The 14,924-nt window shown below is 45.9% G+C and overlaps 1 protein-coding gene across 1 annotated transcript in view; it reads right to left on the bottom strand.

Annotated features, from left to right (window-relative positions):
- Nucleotides 1–1,287: 1,287 nt before the first annotated feature.
- The window catches only part of LOC144805086 (uncharacterized), a 187,972-nt gene continuing 174,335 nt past the window's right edge, over nt 1,288–14,924 (bottom strand). Inside the window, exon 6 of the mRNA XM_078671942.1 lies at nt 1,288–1,433. Within this exon, the coding sequence (XP_078528068.1) occupies nt 1,288–1,433 (146 nt within the window). The remainder of the gene's footprint in view (nt 1,434–14,924) is intronic.

Genomic DNA, 14,924 nt, shown 5'->3' with positions numbered 1-14,924 from the left:
TTTGCTGCCCTGTTTCATTCACAGGACCCACCAATCAGTATACCGAGTGAGACAAATTGAGAGGAGATATCAATGTATGCTGATGATGCATTTGTGTACCTCAGGATCGTGAATTCGTATCTACCACAGGTGATGGATGTTCTAGACGATTTTGGTAGGGCTTCTAGACTAAGGCCCCTTTTATACTGTCTGTGCCAGTATATGCTTTTTTGCTCAGTGGCTAAGACAGGTACATGATACACTTTGGAAGTTACAGGTCACTTTGAAACCCCTCGGATCAACCCAAGAGACAGAGGAAAATCTTCCTATATTGGAAATGATAATCCAGCAACTTTGGTGAATGGACATCTGAGAAAGTGTATTTACAATGAGTTTCTTTTAAACAACCTTTTCTCTCCTCTCATCTTCAGGAGACAGAGACAAAGCTTGTGCTTGTAAACCAAGGATATTAGTCTTTTTGACGGTTCTGTCACATCACAACACGTCTACTGAGGCTGATCTGTTAGGGAGGGTTTGCGTCTCCAAAGCATTTCTCATAAACCATCAAACAGAAGTTACAGCACTGAGTTTTCCCATGTGCACTGCATGGGGATCAATTGTGGCCAATGTTCTCCTTAATCTCAGTTACTGACACTTGGTAAACATTTATGCTCCTTTTCCTTTAGGGATTTGACAACTTTCACATTCACCAGTTTCTTCCGCTCCAACATCCTCACCATTCCTGGAACATAGAATGTGTTTCTTCTCAAGAGCTCGAGAATGTTTTAACTTTCCTTGAAATAATCCTTTTCGTTGTGTTTCACTAAATTTAAACCTTCTTTTTTCTGTTCATGCTTCAGTCACCTGTAGAAATGGAGTCAGAGATTGTAAATGAACACAAAGAAAAAATATTTATGACCTTATACTTTGCACAAAGAAAGCATTATCAAAAACCAGCTAGGAAATCAGTTGCGTAGCATTTCTGATAGTGGTGAAACAGCTCAGGGACACTGTAGATCGGGAGCTTTGGATCACTGGAACTCAAGGATGTGAGAGTAAACGTAATTAATATTTAAGAAAGAAACACAAGTTGCACATATATTGTGACACAGATTTTCAGAAGCAGCCAACACTATCAATTTACACAATCCGTAACAAAGGCTGGCATCAAATGAGATATTTGTAATACTTTTAATGAATTTTCAGATATTATTTACTCTCCTGCCCACCTAGACTGTTCATCTATTCCTTTTTCCGGTGATTTAGGAAGGGACATTTTATTGAACAAAGGAATTGGCCTTGTTACACTCAGTGCTTTAAATGCCACCATAGACTGACGCGGTGTCCAGTTAGCTCAGTGGAATTCACCATTTCAAATTGTGCGGATGATAAGGACTTACTTTGTGGCCCAGAATTCATCATGCTCCTTCGACAGGACCCAGGCACTGCAGCACCTGAAAATGAGAAAAAAAACAGCACAACAGCAAAGGAAACGAAAAACGGTCTTGATAAGGAAAACACAAAACAGAAGAAAGAGAAAAAAGGCTATCTTCCTCTCTCACCACATGTTCCAGCACAGGAAACTGTGCAGCAGATGCTTGTGAACCCATAAGTTACTTCTAAACACAGTGCCATCAAGGTCAGCACCAGGTGCGGCTCCACCAGTCGCACCACCCTAAAGCAAGCCCTATGTGCATGTGTGTCCACACACATATACTGTGTCTTTTGCTTGTAGTAGACAAGACAGAAAAGGGCAGTTTAGGAGGATGTAAAGAGATGGAAGTCAGATCCATAGAGAAAAGGCGCCGAAAGACAGACAGAGGGATTATGGTATCACGTGCTGTAGAGGAGGAGACAAATGTGATAATAGTTATGTTATGTTATGTTATGTTATATGTTTGTCTTTTATAGCGCACGGCTACTCAAAAAGAGTGTCCCGGCGCTTTATTTAAAACCTGTATCAAGGTAACACAACACAGCAATAAAGAACACAGATCAGACAAGATAATAAAACTGAATAAAACAGCCTAAAGGGCAAAAAGCCAGGTTTTAAGGCTAAAGGTAAACAGGTTAGTAGCACCACGAAGAACCAGAGGTAAAGTATTCCAAAGCTGTGGCGCTAGCAACCCAAAGGAGCGGCCTCCAATACAAGCCCTTTTTACTCGCGGGACCACCGCAAGAAGTAAAGATTCAGATCTTAGAGATCGGGCCAGGTGGTAAAAGGCAAGTCTCCTTTGGAGATACTGTGCTCCCACAGCATGAAGAGCCTTATAGGCCAAGGTCAAGGCCTTAAAAGCTATACGCTTCCGGATAGGCAGCCAATGGAGCGACTGCAAAAGGCTAGCAGCACTGACTCGCCTGTTTAGGCCATAAATCGCCCTCGCAGCCGAGTTCTGGACGACTTGCAGCCGCTGCAAAAGATATTCCGGCAGGCCCAGATAAAGGACGTTGGAATAATCCAGTCTTGAACCAATCAGGGCCTGCACTGTCGTCTTCCTGTGCTCCTCTGAGAGTAGAGGCAAAAACTTCCGGAGCATCTTGAGGAGACCGAAGCATGTTCCCGTTAAACCAAGGATCTGAGATCTTAACGTCAGACCCTTATCTATCTTGACCCCCAAGTTCTTAACCAGCTGGGAAGAGCAAGACGGAGGGAACATGTTTTCAGGCCACCATGCCTGCCAATCCGGGTCAAAAGGACAGCCGAAGAAGAGTACCTCAGATTTATCTGAGTTGCACTTGAGGCTGTTCAGCTGGAACCATTTAAAAACAGCCCCAAGGCACTCACGGATACTCTCTCCATCGAAGTCTTCTCCTTTCCTGCACGAAAAGAGGAGCTGGGTATCATCGGCATAGGATACGATCCGGGCCCCAAAGGACCTAGCCAATGCCGCCAAAGGGGTCATAAAGATGTTAAAAAGAGTCGGGCTCAACACAGAACCCTGCGGAACTCCGACTCCCAGTGGCGGCATCACGGCCGAGCTAGATGAGGCCCAGACCGTTTGACGGCGGCCAGCCAGAAATGATCCAAACCAATTGTACACCGTCCCCCTCAGACCGATGTCATGGAGTCTGGCGAGAGACCCTCATGGGGGATGGTGTCAAAGGCAAAGTTAAGGAACTGCTGGGCAAAACTGACCAAAAAAGGAACTGGACCTGCACTACACCCCTCACATGTTCGAGGAGGAATGTGGCTCCATCATATTATTATCAGAAGTTTGATAACAACAGGAATAGTGCACTGAGGGAGTCAAATGTTGAAGCTGAAGAGACAAAAACAAAACAGAGATCAAGAAAGGGAATAGAGAAAGAAGAAACACGGGAAGAGGAAACTTAGAGGTATAGGAATCCTTACCTGAAAGTTATATTATATTTGGTTCCTCCGAGGGTGGCAGCCACGCTGCACTACTTGGTCATCCCAGAATACCTTGAAAGGAAGTAAAGAAATGGTTTTGCGTCAGACGACTATCACACTTCATCACATTTTACAAATAACCGTCCTGAACTTCCAAAACAAAAGAATCTCTTGTTCTCTGGAGGCCATTGCGAAGCAACTATGGTTATGAATAAATACTTTTTTTGGCTCAAGAGCCATGATCCCCTGCTGTAAAAGGTCTCTGTGAATATAGAGTACACCCACAGTCTCAGATAACAGACCCCAACAACCCAGTCCACGTCTTCATAACCCCCATCTTTCCATTTCCAGGCCATGAAACTTGTAAATCAAAACAATCTGGTTCACAAAAGGCATGTTAATGTCCTTGTACATAATTCTGCCCACCGTTCATAGATAATTCAACAAGACTCTTAGATTTTTCCAAACCATGTTCTCAGAGCAACTGCAATTCAAGCTCCAGCTGATGCAGAGTTCGAATGCTGAGCAATGGAAGCAACAAGGCTTCAATCAATGTGTTGGCGCTTTTTATTGATAAGTTATCTAAAGGTGTGATGTGGAGGATCAGTGTCTTGTGAGCCCTATAGGACAGTGACCAAAGCACTAGAACATTGGAATAAATCCTTCACGAGACAAAGCTTGGAACATTGGAATGTTGAGACCTCCATTGAAGACAACGGAGCAGCGGCATCCCATTCAACCTGATATAGGCCCGCTGCTCTCAACATTACAATGTCCAAATACACAGCCTCTGCCTCTCTCTTTCCTCTGCCTCTCCGAAATATATGGATTGGGCAGGAGAAGGCAGAAGATAGAGCCTGCAGCAGGGCACACAAGAGCCTCCCCCCTTCCTCCTCCCGTAACTCGCAGTGTCACTGGCGTCTCGGAAGGAGGGGAGGTTCTGCTCATCTCCTGCATCTCCCCGGCTCACCTGAATGATGAAATGCAGTTTAGCCGAGCCCAGGGAGAACCAGCGCTGACTTCAGCCTCCTTTCACAGCTATTGCTGTGAATGTTCAACAATTAACCACCGTGGTCCCGCATGCGGCTGTTCAACATTCACCACAACAGCTGTGAAACAAAGGTTTTGGAGTACGGGGGATGTTTCAACCCCCTCGGTCTCTGGGACACCGTTGTTTTATTAATTAACACATTCTGCCCTCATGGGGCAAACAGTGTAATGACCTTATAGTCAGCCATAGCAGGCAGTACAGCCCCTTAAAGGACCGCTCCCTTGGTAAAGGCCCTTGCCTTTGGAGCTACAACAAGCTTCAAAGCTATATTAAAGTTTTCAAATAATTACTGAAGGCATAAACATGGTTACTCAGTCAGAGAAATAATCATCATAATATTTGCAGGAGAATCACATAAAGGGAATCTCTAAAGTATATGAACAGCCAGAATCAGAAATAACTCTAGCTGTAATGTCAATAGACAGACCGCACACAACAAATGTGTGCTAAGAAATAAGAAAACATTTTTTTTATTATATCAAATAGCAAACTGATATAGAATCTGCTCAGTTAGGAATCAAGGAAAAGTTCTTATGTTTTTAGACAGAGAGAACACATTATTGACATGGTTCACGATGAGGTAAAAATGCCAGCAATCAATGAATGTTCATGAAAACATGGCACAACAAAATGTAATTTAATAAACCACACCTACAACATGAATAATTAATTGTGACTCTTCCCCAAAAAGCCACAAGTCATTTTACAAGGTAATTCCCTAACATAATAACTGGATCTTAATCACAGTTTAAGTTTCTGGCCATTCATCATTGACACAATTTGTACGGGAACATTTGCTGACAGATTATTACTTGTTTAATAGAAATGCCTACAACTTGGACTCCTTTCCCAAGAGGGGGGGTTGGGAGCTCCCGTCAGTATGACTGTGGAACGGGAGGCACATTTATTGATTAAAAGTGATGCTGGATTCCCATTTACTTCTTCTACAAAAGAGCCACTCTGGGTGACCTCTAGGACTGCACCAAGCACACAACCCTTCTCCCGTCCCAGGCACCGTCATTGTGTCTGATTCAGTCCAGCAGAAACTCCAAGTGTAGGAGGAAGTTGTGGAAAATCCTTATTAATCACTGAAGGATTTTGTTGAAATACTGAATTTGTTGAGAATTTGGCGTTCTATTCTACTCTGGGCTGTGGGACTATCGGGACTGAAGGCATGTTCCAAAATATCTGCCTTTGATTCTGCATGCTCGTCACAGAGGCCAGTTGGGCTGGTACCATTGACTGAGACATCCCATTCTGGCCATCTGATTCATGTTCCAGTTTCACAGGTTCCTGCAAACATCGCATGGAGCGTGTCTTATTCTGCACACTATTAGTGTTTGAGGTATTTAAATTGCCACTGTCAGTAAAACCAACACCCTGAGCAGGGTCGGACTGGCCGGAACGGGCTTCGGGTGTTTCCCCGGGAGGCTGGAAGAGTGGGGGCCGATTCTTCAGTGCTGGGAAACGTATTTGTTACTGGGGGCTGGTTTTGCTGTGGTGTTGCTATATCACCCCCCCCCAGCTACAAAAGAGGCAGGGAGCTGGTCCGTCAAAATTGTCAAGCCTGGTTTGGGTTCCCAGTCCGGCCCTGACCCAGAGGAACAACATTTCCTCCTTGCACATACTGAACATCATTACTCTGCACACCAACGCCGTGCATATCCAAATTCACACCAGCAACAAACCCAGAATCAAAACAAGAATACAATCCGTGAGAACCACTATCGTCACCCGTTTGGAACATTTTTGTCTGAGCGCTCATTATTTTTTGGGGGATAATTTTCTGCTTAGGAACAACATTCTCACTACAGAACTTTGTGTAAAACAAAATCTCATCCGGAATGTTAGCCCCTCACATTTTGCTGGATATGTGGACTAACCTCTGGATGCAACGCTAAAAGATGCGCCCTCTTTTCCCTGGTCTTTGACTTTGCAATATTGTCTGTAACTCTGCATTATCTCTTGTACTATATAATAAAATATTTTGAGGCGCTTCACTCTGTGGCTCTTCAATTGGCCAGTTTACAAGCAACTTAGACTCATTCCACAAATCTCTTGGGACAACAATTAACAAACTTAAACTCAGCTCTCAACCACCCCGCCTGGACGAACAGGCCTCATCTCCACTGCATCCCTCCTGGAGAGGCCCCACCTCCTTTGAACCACCCAAACACAAGACAGGCCTCACCTCATCTACACCATCCTGTACAGGCCTCTCCCCCACTGCACCCTTGGACAGGCCTCACCTCCTCTACACCCCCCTGGACAGGCCTCACTCACCTCCTCTGAGCCCCTGGACAGACCTCACCTCCTCTGCATCCCCTGGACAGACATCACCTCCTCTGCACCCCTGGACAGGCCTCAACTCCTCTGCACCCCCTGGACAGGCCTTGCTTCCTCTGCATCCCCCCAACAGGTCTCGCCTCCTCTGCACCTACCTCCAAACATGCCTCACCCCCCTCTACATCCCATGGACAGTCCTCCCCTCCTCTGCACCTGCTGGACAGGCCTCATCTTCTTTGTGCCTCCCCTGGACAGGCTTCACCTCTTCTAACCTCCCCCCGACAGGACAGGTCTCACCTCCTCTGCCCCTCCCCCCTCTTCACAGGTCTCACCTCCTTTGCCCCTCACTCCCTCTCCACAGGTCTCACCTTCTCTGTACCACCCGGAGAGGTCTCACCTCGGCTGCACCCCCCTGGACAGAACAGGCCTTACCTCGTCTGCACCACCCCCGGACCGGTCTCTCCTCCTCTGCACCCCTGGGCAGGCCTCTCCCCCTCTGCACCCCATGACAGTCCTCACCTAGTCTATACCCCTGGACAGGCCTCTCTTCCTCTGCTCCGCTGGACAGGCCTCTCCTCCTCTGCACCCCTGGACAGGCCTCAACTCCTCTGCATCCCTGGACAGGCCTCACCTCTTCTGCACCCCTGTAAAAGGCCTCTCCTCCTCTGCACCCCTGGACAGGCCTCTCTTCCTCTGCACTCCTGGACAGGCCTCACCTTCTCTGCACCACCTTGACAAGCCTCAAGGTCTCTGCACCACCTTGACAAGCCTCACTCACCTCCTCTGAGACCCCTGGGCAGGCCTTGCTCCTCTGCATCCCCCTGACAGGTCTCGCCTCCTCTGCACCTACCTCCAAACACACCTCCCCCCCTCTACATCCCATGGACAGGCCTCTCCTCCTCTGCACCCCTGGACAGGCCTCTCCTCCTCTGCACCCCTGGACAGGCCTCACCTCCTCTACTCCCCTGGACAGGCCTCTCCTCCTCTACTCCCCTGGACAGGCCTCTCCTCCTCTACACCCCTGGACAGGCCTCTCCTCCTCTGCACCCCTGGACGGGCCTTTCCTCCTCTTCACTCCTGGACAGGCCTCTCCTCCTCTGCACCCCTTGGACAGGCCTCGCCTCCTCTGCACCCCTGGACAGGCCTCCCCTCCTCTGCACCCCTGGACAGGCTCACGGCCTCCCCTCCTCTCCACCCCTTGGACAGGCCTTGCCTCCTCTGCACTCCTGGACAGGCCTCTCCTCCTCTTCACTCCTGGAAAGGCCTCACTTCCTCTGCACCCCTGGACAGGCCTTGCCTTCTCCTGGGGGGGGCAGATCTGGGGTCTGTGAGGGGCTGTAGATGAAGGTAACTGCCCACCAGACAGGGCTCCTTCCTCCTCTGCAGCAGGCCGGACACACCAGGAGAGGCTGGAAGTGATGTCACCACTGCTGCTGGTGCTGTCTCTGCCGCCGCTGACCCAGAAGAGGAAACCCTTCTCTCTTTCATCCAATGTGCAGCTCAGTGGGTTTCCATCAGCAGGCGAGGAGCGCCCTCTGGTGGCCGCTGACAGAACCGCCGCCTCCAGGCTCCAGGAGTGAATACATTTCACACAAACAAGCATTGGCGCCTGTAAAGACCTGGGATTTCAGATGTCACAGATGGGAATGTTTTTAAGGGTCAGACAGTTCAAGTAAAGGGCCTCACACTTTGCTGCTGTCAAAAAGAATTTATAGCTTCACTTCAGATGAGCATCTTCCAAACACTGATGTAAAGGACTTAAGAGTATTTACAGAAAGGTGACAACTGGAAGTGGCTGTCTGTATTTCAAATAATAATATATCTGTATTTCAATTAATATATCTGTATTTCAATTAATATATGGGTAAATGGGTTAGTTTTGCAATTAAACTGGGCAGCTTATTTATTCTTTTAAATAATTTATTTGCAGTTGTTCAAATCCACAACGTCCTAGATAGCAACGTAAACAGAGGTAAATACCATGGAGTTTAAGACACCAGATCAGTGACAATGAGGCATAGGTCTTGTGTCAAAGCGACAATTGAAGGAACAGCTTATTTCTAATTTTCCTATGTCTACGGCTTATTCCTTATATTTAATACGGTTTTATATCCTTGAACAAGACTGAAATGTAGGTTCTAATTAGGTTTTGAGTTTCTGGTTTAAGAGCACACTGTCTCCTAAAATATTAAGATAGCGGTCTCTTCCAGGCTTTCTTGTTTTGTTTCCAGTAACCACCATCCTCTCTCAACAAAGATTCACTGACAAAAATAAAGCAATACATCTTTGAAACAATTAATTCCTAAGATAGGGCAACCGAGTATGAATCAGAAATTTCTCACACGGTTTACATTGTATCATAAAAATTAGTGGGTATTACTGGTCTGACTAACAGGGGAGGGGCATTTCATTAATCGAAAATATTCTACTCCTTCACATAGGACCCTATATCACAGTACACTCGCCATCAATACACCATTGATTAGCGAGGGTGTCAACTCTTTGTAGCATTGTCATACAAGCAGCCTTGAGTGCCTCAACAGTGACATTAGTTCGGAGGTGCATACATTAGAGCCCTCAAGCCTCACTCATCACGAGTGACACTAACACATTTGGAGGTCGGACTGAAGTCTCACTCAAACCTGGCCCATTCGTCAAAACTATGGGGATTAACTAGAACTTCACAAGTGACTATTCGGCACAGAGCAGGCCCTCTGTCCCACATTTTGGTGGCAAAACCTTTCTCATATTTCACCATGAGTACTGCACACAGTTCAGTAGAATGTTACATTGAATGTCTATTTCAGTGAGACTTGGTTGTAATATTATCACTTTACATGTGTGCTGAGCATGTCTATAAATTCAGTAATGTCTCTTCCTTTAGAATTGTCAAAGTCAAATGTTAAGTGACACCACTCCCTGTGTCTTTTTTTAATACCTCAATTCTCTATTGATTATTAATATACAATGAGCATATAATAGGTATGAAAGTTTATCGATTCAGCAAGATATTGTGTAAACTAGAACTTATGAGAAGACATTGAAAACAGGATAAACAGTAAATGAAATAACCCCTCTAGATAGAGGTGATGTGGCTCAGAAGATCCCGCAGATGATCAGGGAAGGAGGATGAGGGAGACCACGAGGGGAAGGGACTTGGGAACAGGAAAAAAATATGTTAGGGTGCCAGGCCCAAAGGTCGCCACCAAAAAAGACAACTCCCACTATGAAGGCCATAGCCAGCTAACTCTTACAGTGGTGGGTAAATCCTGGAATACTGACATTCTGTGAAGCAAGGTCAGACGGGCCATCAATTGCGGTGCCACCCCTTGGTTGGTCATCAAGGTATCCCAAACTGAGCCCAAGTAGCACAAAGTACTGTACAGTCCGCAGGAAATGTAAAATATCACAGGCGAGTGCGTCACACCTTCAGCACCTCCGGCACTTGGAATCCTCCAGTATATGTGCTTTATAGATCCACTCCCGCGTCCAGTGCCAGTGGTGTAGGAACTTGAAATAACTGAATTTCAACCTGACCTCCTGGAGGAAACTGCCATGGTCTTTCCAAAGGTCGTGCCCGTCCTGCTCAGACAGTGAGAGGCCCAGCCTCTGCTCCCACAAACAGCATAAAGTGTGGGCAGTGGTGCTTGAAAAAAGGCTGTCCATAGTGGTAACATACAATCCCACCATGGTGTCCTTGAATCATTTCCACATCAGGATATAATGCAACATTGGGTCAGTCTCTAGATCATAAGGGGGAGCACCCAGCATGTGTGGCAGGCTCTGCATGAGCTGTCAGTGATGCGACTGTGGCAGCCCATAATCACACATGAGAGTACCAAAGGGGGCCAACTCACCGTCCCTTACTATATCGTCAACAGAGCGTATCCCTCTGGTCCTCCACTGTGTAATCGGAGTTCAGATCATAATTGGCCCCAAGCAGCTCCTTGAGAAGAGCAGGTGTCAGCAGTACGTTATACGTCTGAGCCAGGTGAAACGTGAGGTCAGTCAACCAACGCTATTATGCCTCACAGTGGCACTTATAGGCAGCCAAATCATTCATCAAATTACCTCTAAAAGGCCTTCTTGCCCTCTCACAGCACCTGTGCAGAGGAGATGGACCCAATGTTCTCCTCCAAGTACTGGCTCAGATATTGGCACCATCTGTACTTGTTTTCAGGGGCTTGATACCGTGCTGTATACATACGCCAACGGGCCTGAGGAGTTGGCAACAATTGAAGTTTATCGTTGAGTAGTAGAAGATCATGATCAGAGATACTGTTTGGGAGGATCAAGGCGTAAACGTTTGCAATGGACGCAGGAGGTGAAAGTATAGTCCGCGTCCCTCAGGTGCGTCTATCACCATGGATCCATCAAGGCACGATCATCAATAATGTCAGAGAGGATGAACCTGTCTCGGGGCTGCCTGGTCATATGGTTTCTGGACTTGTCAAGGTGCCATATTCCAGCACCCCCCTCATGAATACCCTGGCTGCCCCAAAGGAGAGCAGGAGTTTGGTCAGCCTCCGGGGCATAGATAGAGCCCACACACAAAGATTCAATGGGTATCTGAACCTTGACAAAGTTATATATCTGCTAAGGGGGGTCCCGCCATGTCCGCAGTGTGCAAACCCCCAGCAATTTGTGAAAACAGATGTCCAACCCACTCTGCCCCTGTTCCACAGGAGTAGATGGGTGTGTAAGGGTAGTCTAGATCCAGCTAGCATGTACTCATCCAATCCCTTCTGAGTTTATCATGTTCAATAGGTGACAAGTGTGTTTCCTGGAGCAATGCTACATCAAGGTGGAGCATCCCCTGAAATAAGAGGATTTTCTGCCTCTTGATAAAAAAGGTCAGGCTGTTGTCATTAAGGGGCATATTTACAAGCAATTGGAGGAGTACGGCATTAGCCTCCTTGGCTTTACACCGCATTCTCCACTTCTGAAATGCAGGGGTGCACCGTATTTACAAGAATATAGTGCAGCCCTGGGTTTCTCCCTGTGCTGGTGCTAAATTTAGCTGCCTAGCGCCAATGCAGGCAGCTTTGCACCATAGTGCAAGGGTGCCTGCGTTGAGGGGAACAGGCCTGATGAGTACCACGCATCACGGGTTAGACTAACGCATTTTAATGTGGTGCTCCGCATCACCATACTGAAATGCAGAGTCACACATTTTTATAGCTTTCTGAGTTGTCAAGTGCTGGAGCGATGCTATAATAATTAGAAGTCAAACTGAGCAAAGCTGGCAACGCACGTTTAGGGGTTCGGGTTCAGTTACATTCAGTCATGGCACTCCAATCCGTCACGTGAGATTGCAATGATTTGCCCAATGCTGAGCTGTTTGTCAGGGCTGGTTTCAGTTTCCAGTCGGGCCGTGGCTCGCTCTGTCACAATAGTGCCTGCCACAGACGGTATTTATGTCCTACAGCCCCAATCCTGGGGAGGGGGCGCTTGCATTATGTTGTCGGTTTTACTCTGTTCTGGGTTCTGGCACAGGCAAAAAAATCCTAAATTATTATTAGAAGCCGAGTCAGCCCGTGTCTTAGCCGCGTGCGTAGCTGCTCCTCAAATGTTGATACTTGAAGACAGCGCCAGGCACCAGGCACACGTGGATCCATGAGGCTGCGCCTTGCCTGTTGATATGTTCTGGCAAAGCTTGCCACGTTTATTCATAATTGCCGCGAGGCAGACATTCCAGCACATCCCCAAAGGGCGACTAGCTTTGCAGCAGGCAGCAGCATTGAATGTACTCTTTCCTGGTGTGCTGGAGCCTGCCATGGTCAGGTCAAGAGAGCAGTTGGTCTGCAGCATCCTAGGGCCAGATATCAGTGACAACTCGGACGACTTCATGTCTTGCAGCCAGCAGACTCTAATGCAGGTGGACTTACAACAGCCCTGAGCTGGGGCCTCAGCACACGCAGCACTGCCACGTCACCAGTGAAGCGCTCCGATGGGCAGACACACTTCCCCAGGCACGTGTGAACTGGCATCCTGGGGGAGTCCAGCACTTAGGGCCCGATTCACAAATGTAAACTGAGACGAAAGTCTAACTTTGCAACTTTTGGTATTCACAAAGGGCATTTACGTATAGTAAAGTTAGACTTTTGTCTCAGTTTAATTTAAGTTTTGGTCTTAAGTATAACTGAGTGCAAACTTAAGTTAAACCGAGAAAAAGTCTAACTTTACTACTCGTAAATGCCCTTTGTGAATACCGAAAGTCGTAAAGTTAGACTTTTGTCTCAGTTTACCTTTGTGAATTGGGCCCTGAGTCTGTACTGAAGTTCTCTCTGACTGCTGCAGGCATATGTTTTAACAGTCGTAGGCCGTAATTCCAATTACTTTACAGCAAAATGAGACATAGGCATAGTTTTCCTAATTTATATCTCACTCATTTGAAACGGACAAAAATGTTATGCTTGTAGGTTAACTTGTTACATCCACAAAGAGTGAATGAAACATGCATGGAAAAATATGAGATGAATGTTGTGTCTTCAGTGACTTCTTAGAGTTTCTCGTTACTCAAATGGGTGTAATTTGTGATATTTATGTTTCCCTATATGTTTCATTGCTTGATTTTAAGTGTCACTCATAGTCATTGAAATGTCACTCGTAATTACACTGAAATTATGAAAATGTCGCACATAGCGATCTGAAACCTTGGCAGCTCTGTGGATGTTTTCAAGATACGCTCATTCAAGTGCAGGCCTCGCACTTGGTTGCTGCTGTAGAAAACTATTTATAGCTTCACTTCACGTGAGCATCTTCCTAAACCTAATATCGAGGACTACAAGTATTTACAGAAAGATGACAACTGGAAGTGACAGATTGTATTTAACGGAATAAATGAGAATATTGGTCAGTGGTGCAATTTTTAAGAACTTTATTGGGTTTTTTCAAATGCACAGTGTGGTACGTAGCAAAGCAAACAGAGAAACATACCATACAGTTTTATACACAAGATCAAATACAGTGTGTGGCACAGTTCATGTGTCAAAGCAAACTTTTTAAGGAAAGCTTGCTAGTTTTCCTATGTCTGTGAGAAATTCCTTATGTTTAATATGGTTTTATATCTTCGAACAAGACTGAAATTGTGGCCCAGATTAGGTGTAGAGTTTCTGGTTTAAGGGCACAATGGCCTCTTAAAATATTAGTTTGCGGCCTCTGTCAGGCATTGATACTTGGGACTGTCTCTTTGTTTGTTGGTTTGTTGACCACCTCCCTCTCTCAATCAATTCAATACTTTATTTTGCATAAAAGTGCATAAAGCATTTACAATATTTGAATAAAAAGACATTAAATATGAAATAGTGCCAGTACAGGGATAAAAATATCTTACAACACTACCAAGCTTGTTTTAGATCAGTGATTCCACAACAAATTGACTTAAAAAAATTCATAAAAGGCAATACGTCATAAGTAAACTGAATAATATATTGGGTTTCTCTCCAGATGGTCAATAATCCTAAATTGCCGCCATAACCACTTCATCTATCACTGGACACTAATCAACACCAATAATAGTCGACCAAAAAAAAAACCTCACTCTCTCAAGAAAGATTCACTTACAATAAATACAAAAATGTATTGTTGAAGCAATAAATTCCCAAGATAGAGTCAAAGTAAGTGACACCTAATGCCTTCCACACCACGTTTTTAGGCTCTTTCAAACGCTTTTCAATTGACCTTTTTCATTTTAAAAATACCTTACTCATTTGTACATTGTTTATTTGTACTTTCATGACACGGGCAATGTTGTCATACAAGTTTGGGGTAGCTTTTTGTTTTTCATTTTACTGGGAGGTATACAATTCAAATTTGCTTGACTACGATTTGGATTTGCTTGAATTTGAATCTGCCTCAATCACTTTTCCTCGCACTCAAATGGCGGTGGTGAAACTCCACTGCGAAGCCTTTGCTTCCCTACTCCCGTGTTTAGCAGCGGGCGGGGCAGCTTACTCTTTTCTCTTCTAACGCTTCTTAAGATGTTCAAAGCGCAGTGCCACTGGTGTACCGAAGGCGTGCCTAAGGCAAGCCCATCTACGCCCGTCCGGGTCCCGGAAGCAACCAGATTCTAGCACATCAGACTACGTCAGTGGGAATAGCAATTTCTCCTGCTGCAGATAAGGTCTTACCAATGCCCAGTGCTTCGGGGGCAAAGAAATGCATGTGACAAGAGAGATCACTTAAGAAAGTGAGGTTCTGTGGTTTTCAACTTTGCTCCGTATCTAGCCGCCATTTTGTGACAGCCGCCATTTT

This window comes from Lissotriton helveticus, chromosome 1_2, assembly GCF_964261635.1.
Source record: "Lissotriton helveticus chromosome 1_2, aLisHel1.1, whole genome shotgun sequence".
In the NCBI taxonomy this organism is placed as follows: Eukaryota; Metazoa; Chordata; class Amphibia; order Caudata; family Salamandridae; genus Lissotriton; species Lissotriton helveticus.
Note: the sequence above shows the minus strand (reverse complement) of the source record. Positions and strands in the feature narration are given on the sequence as shown.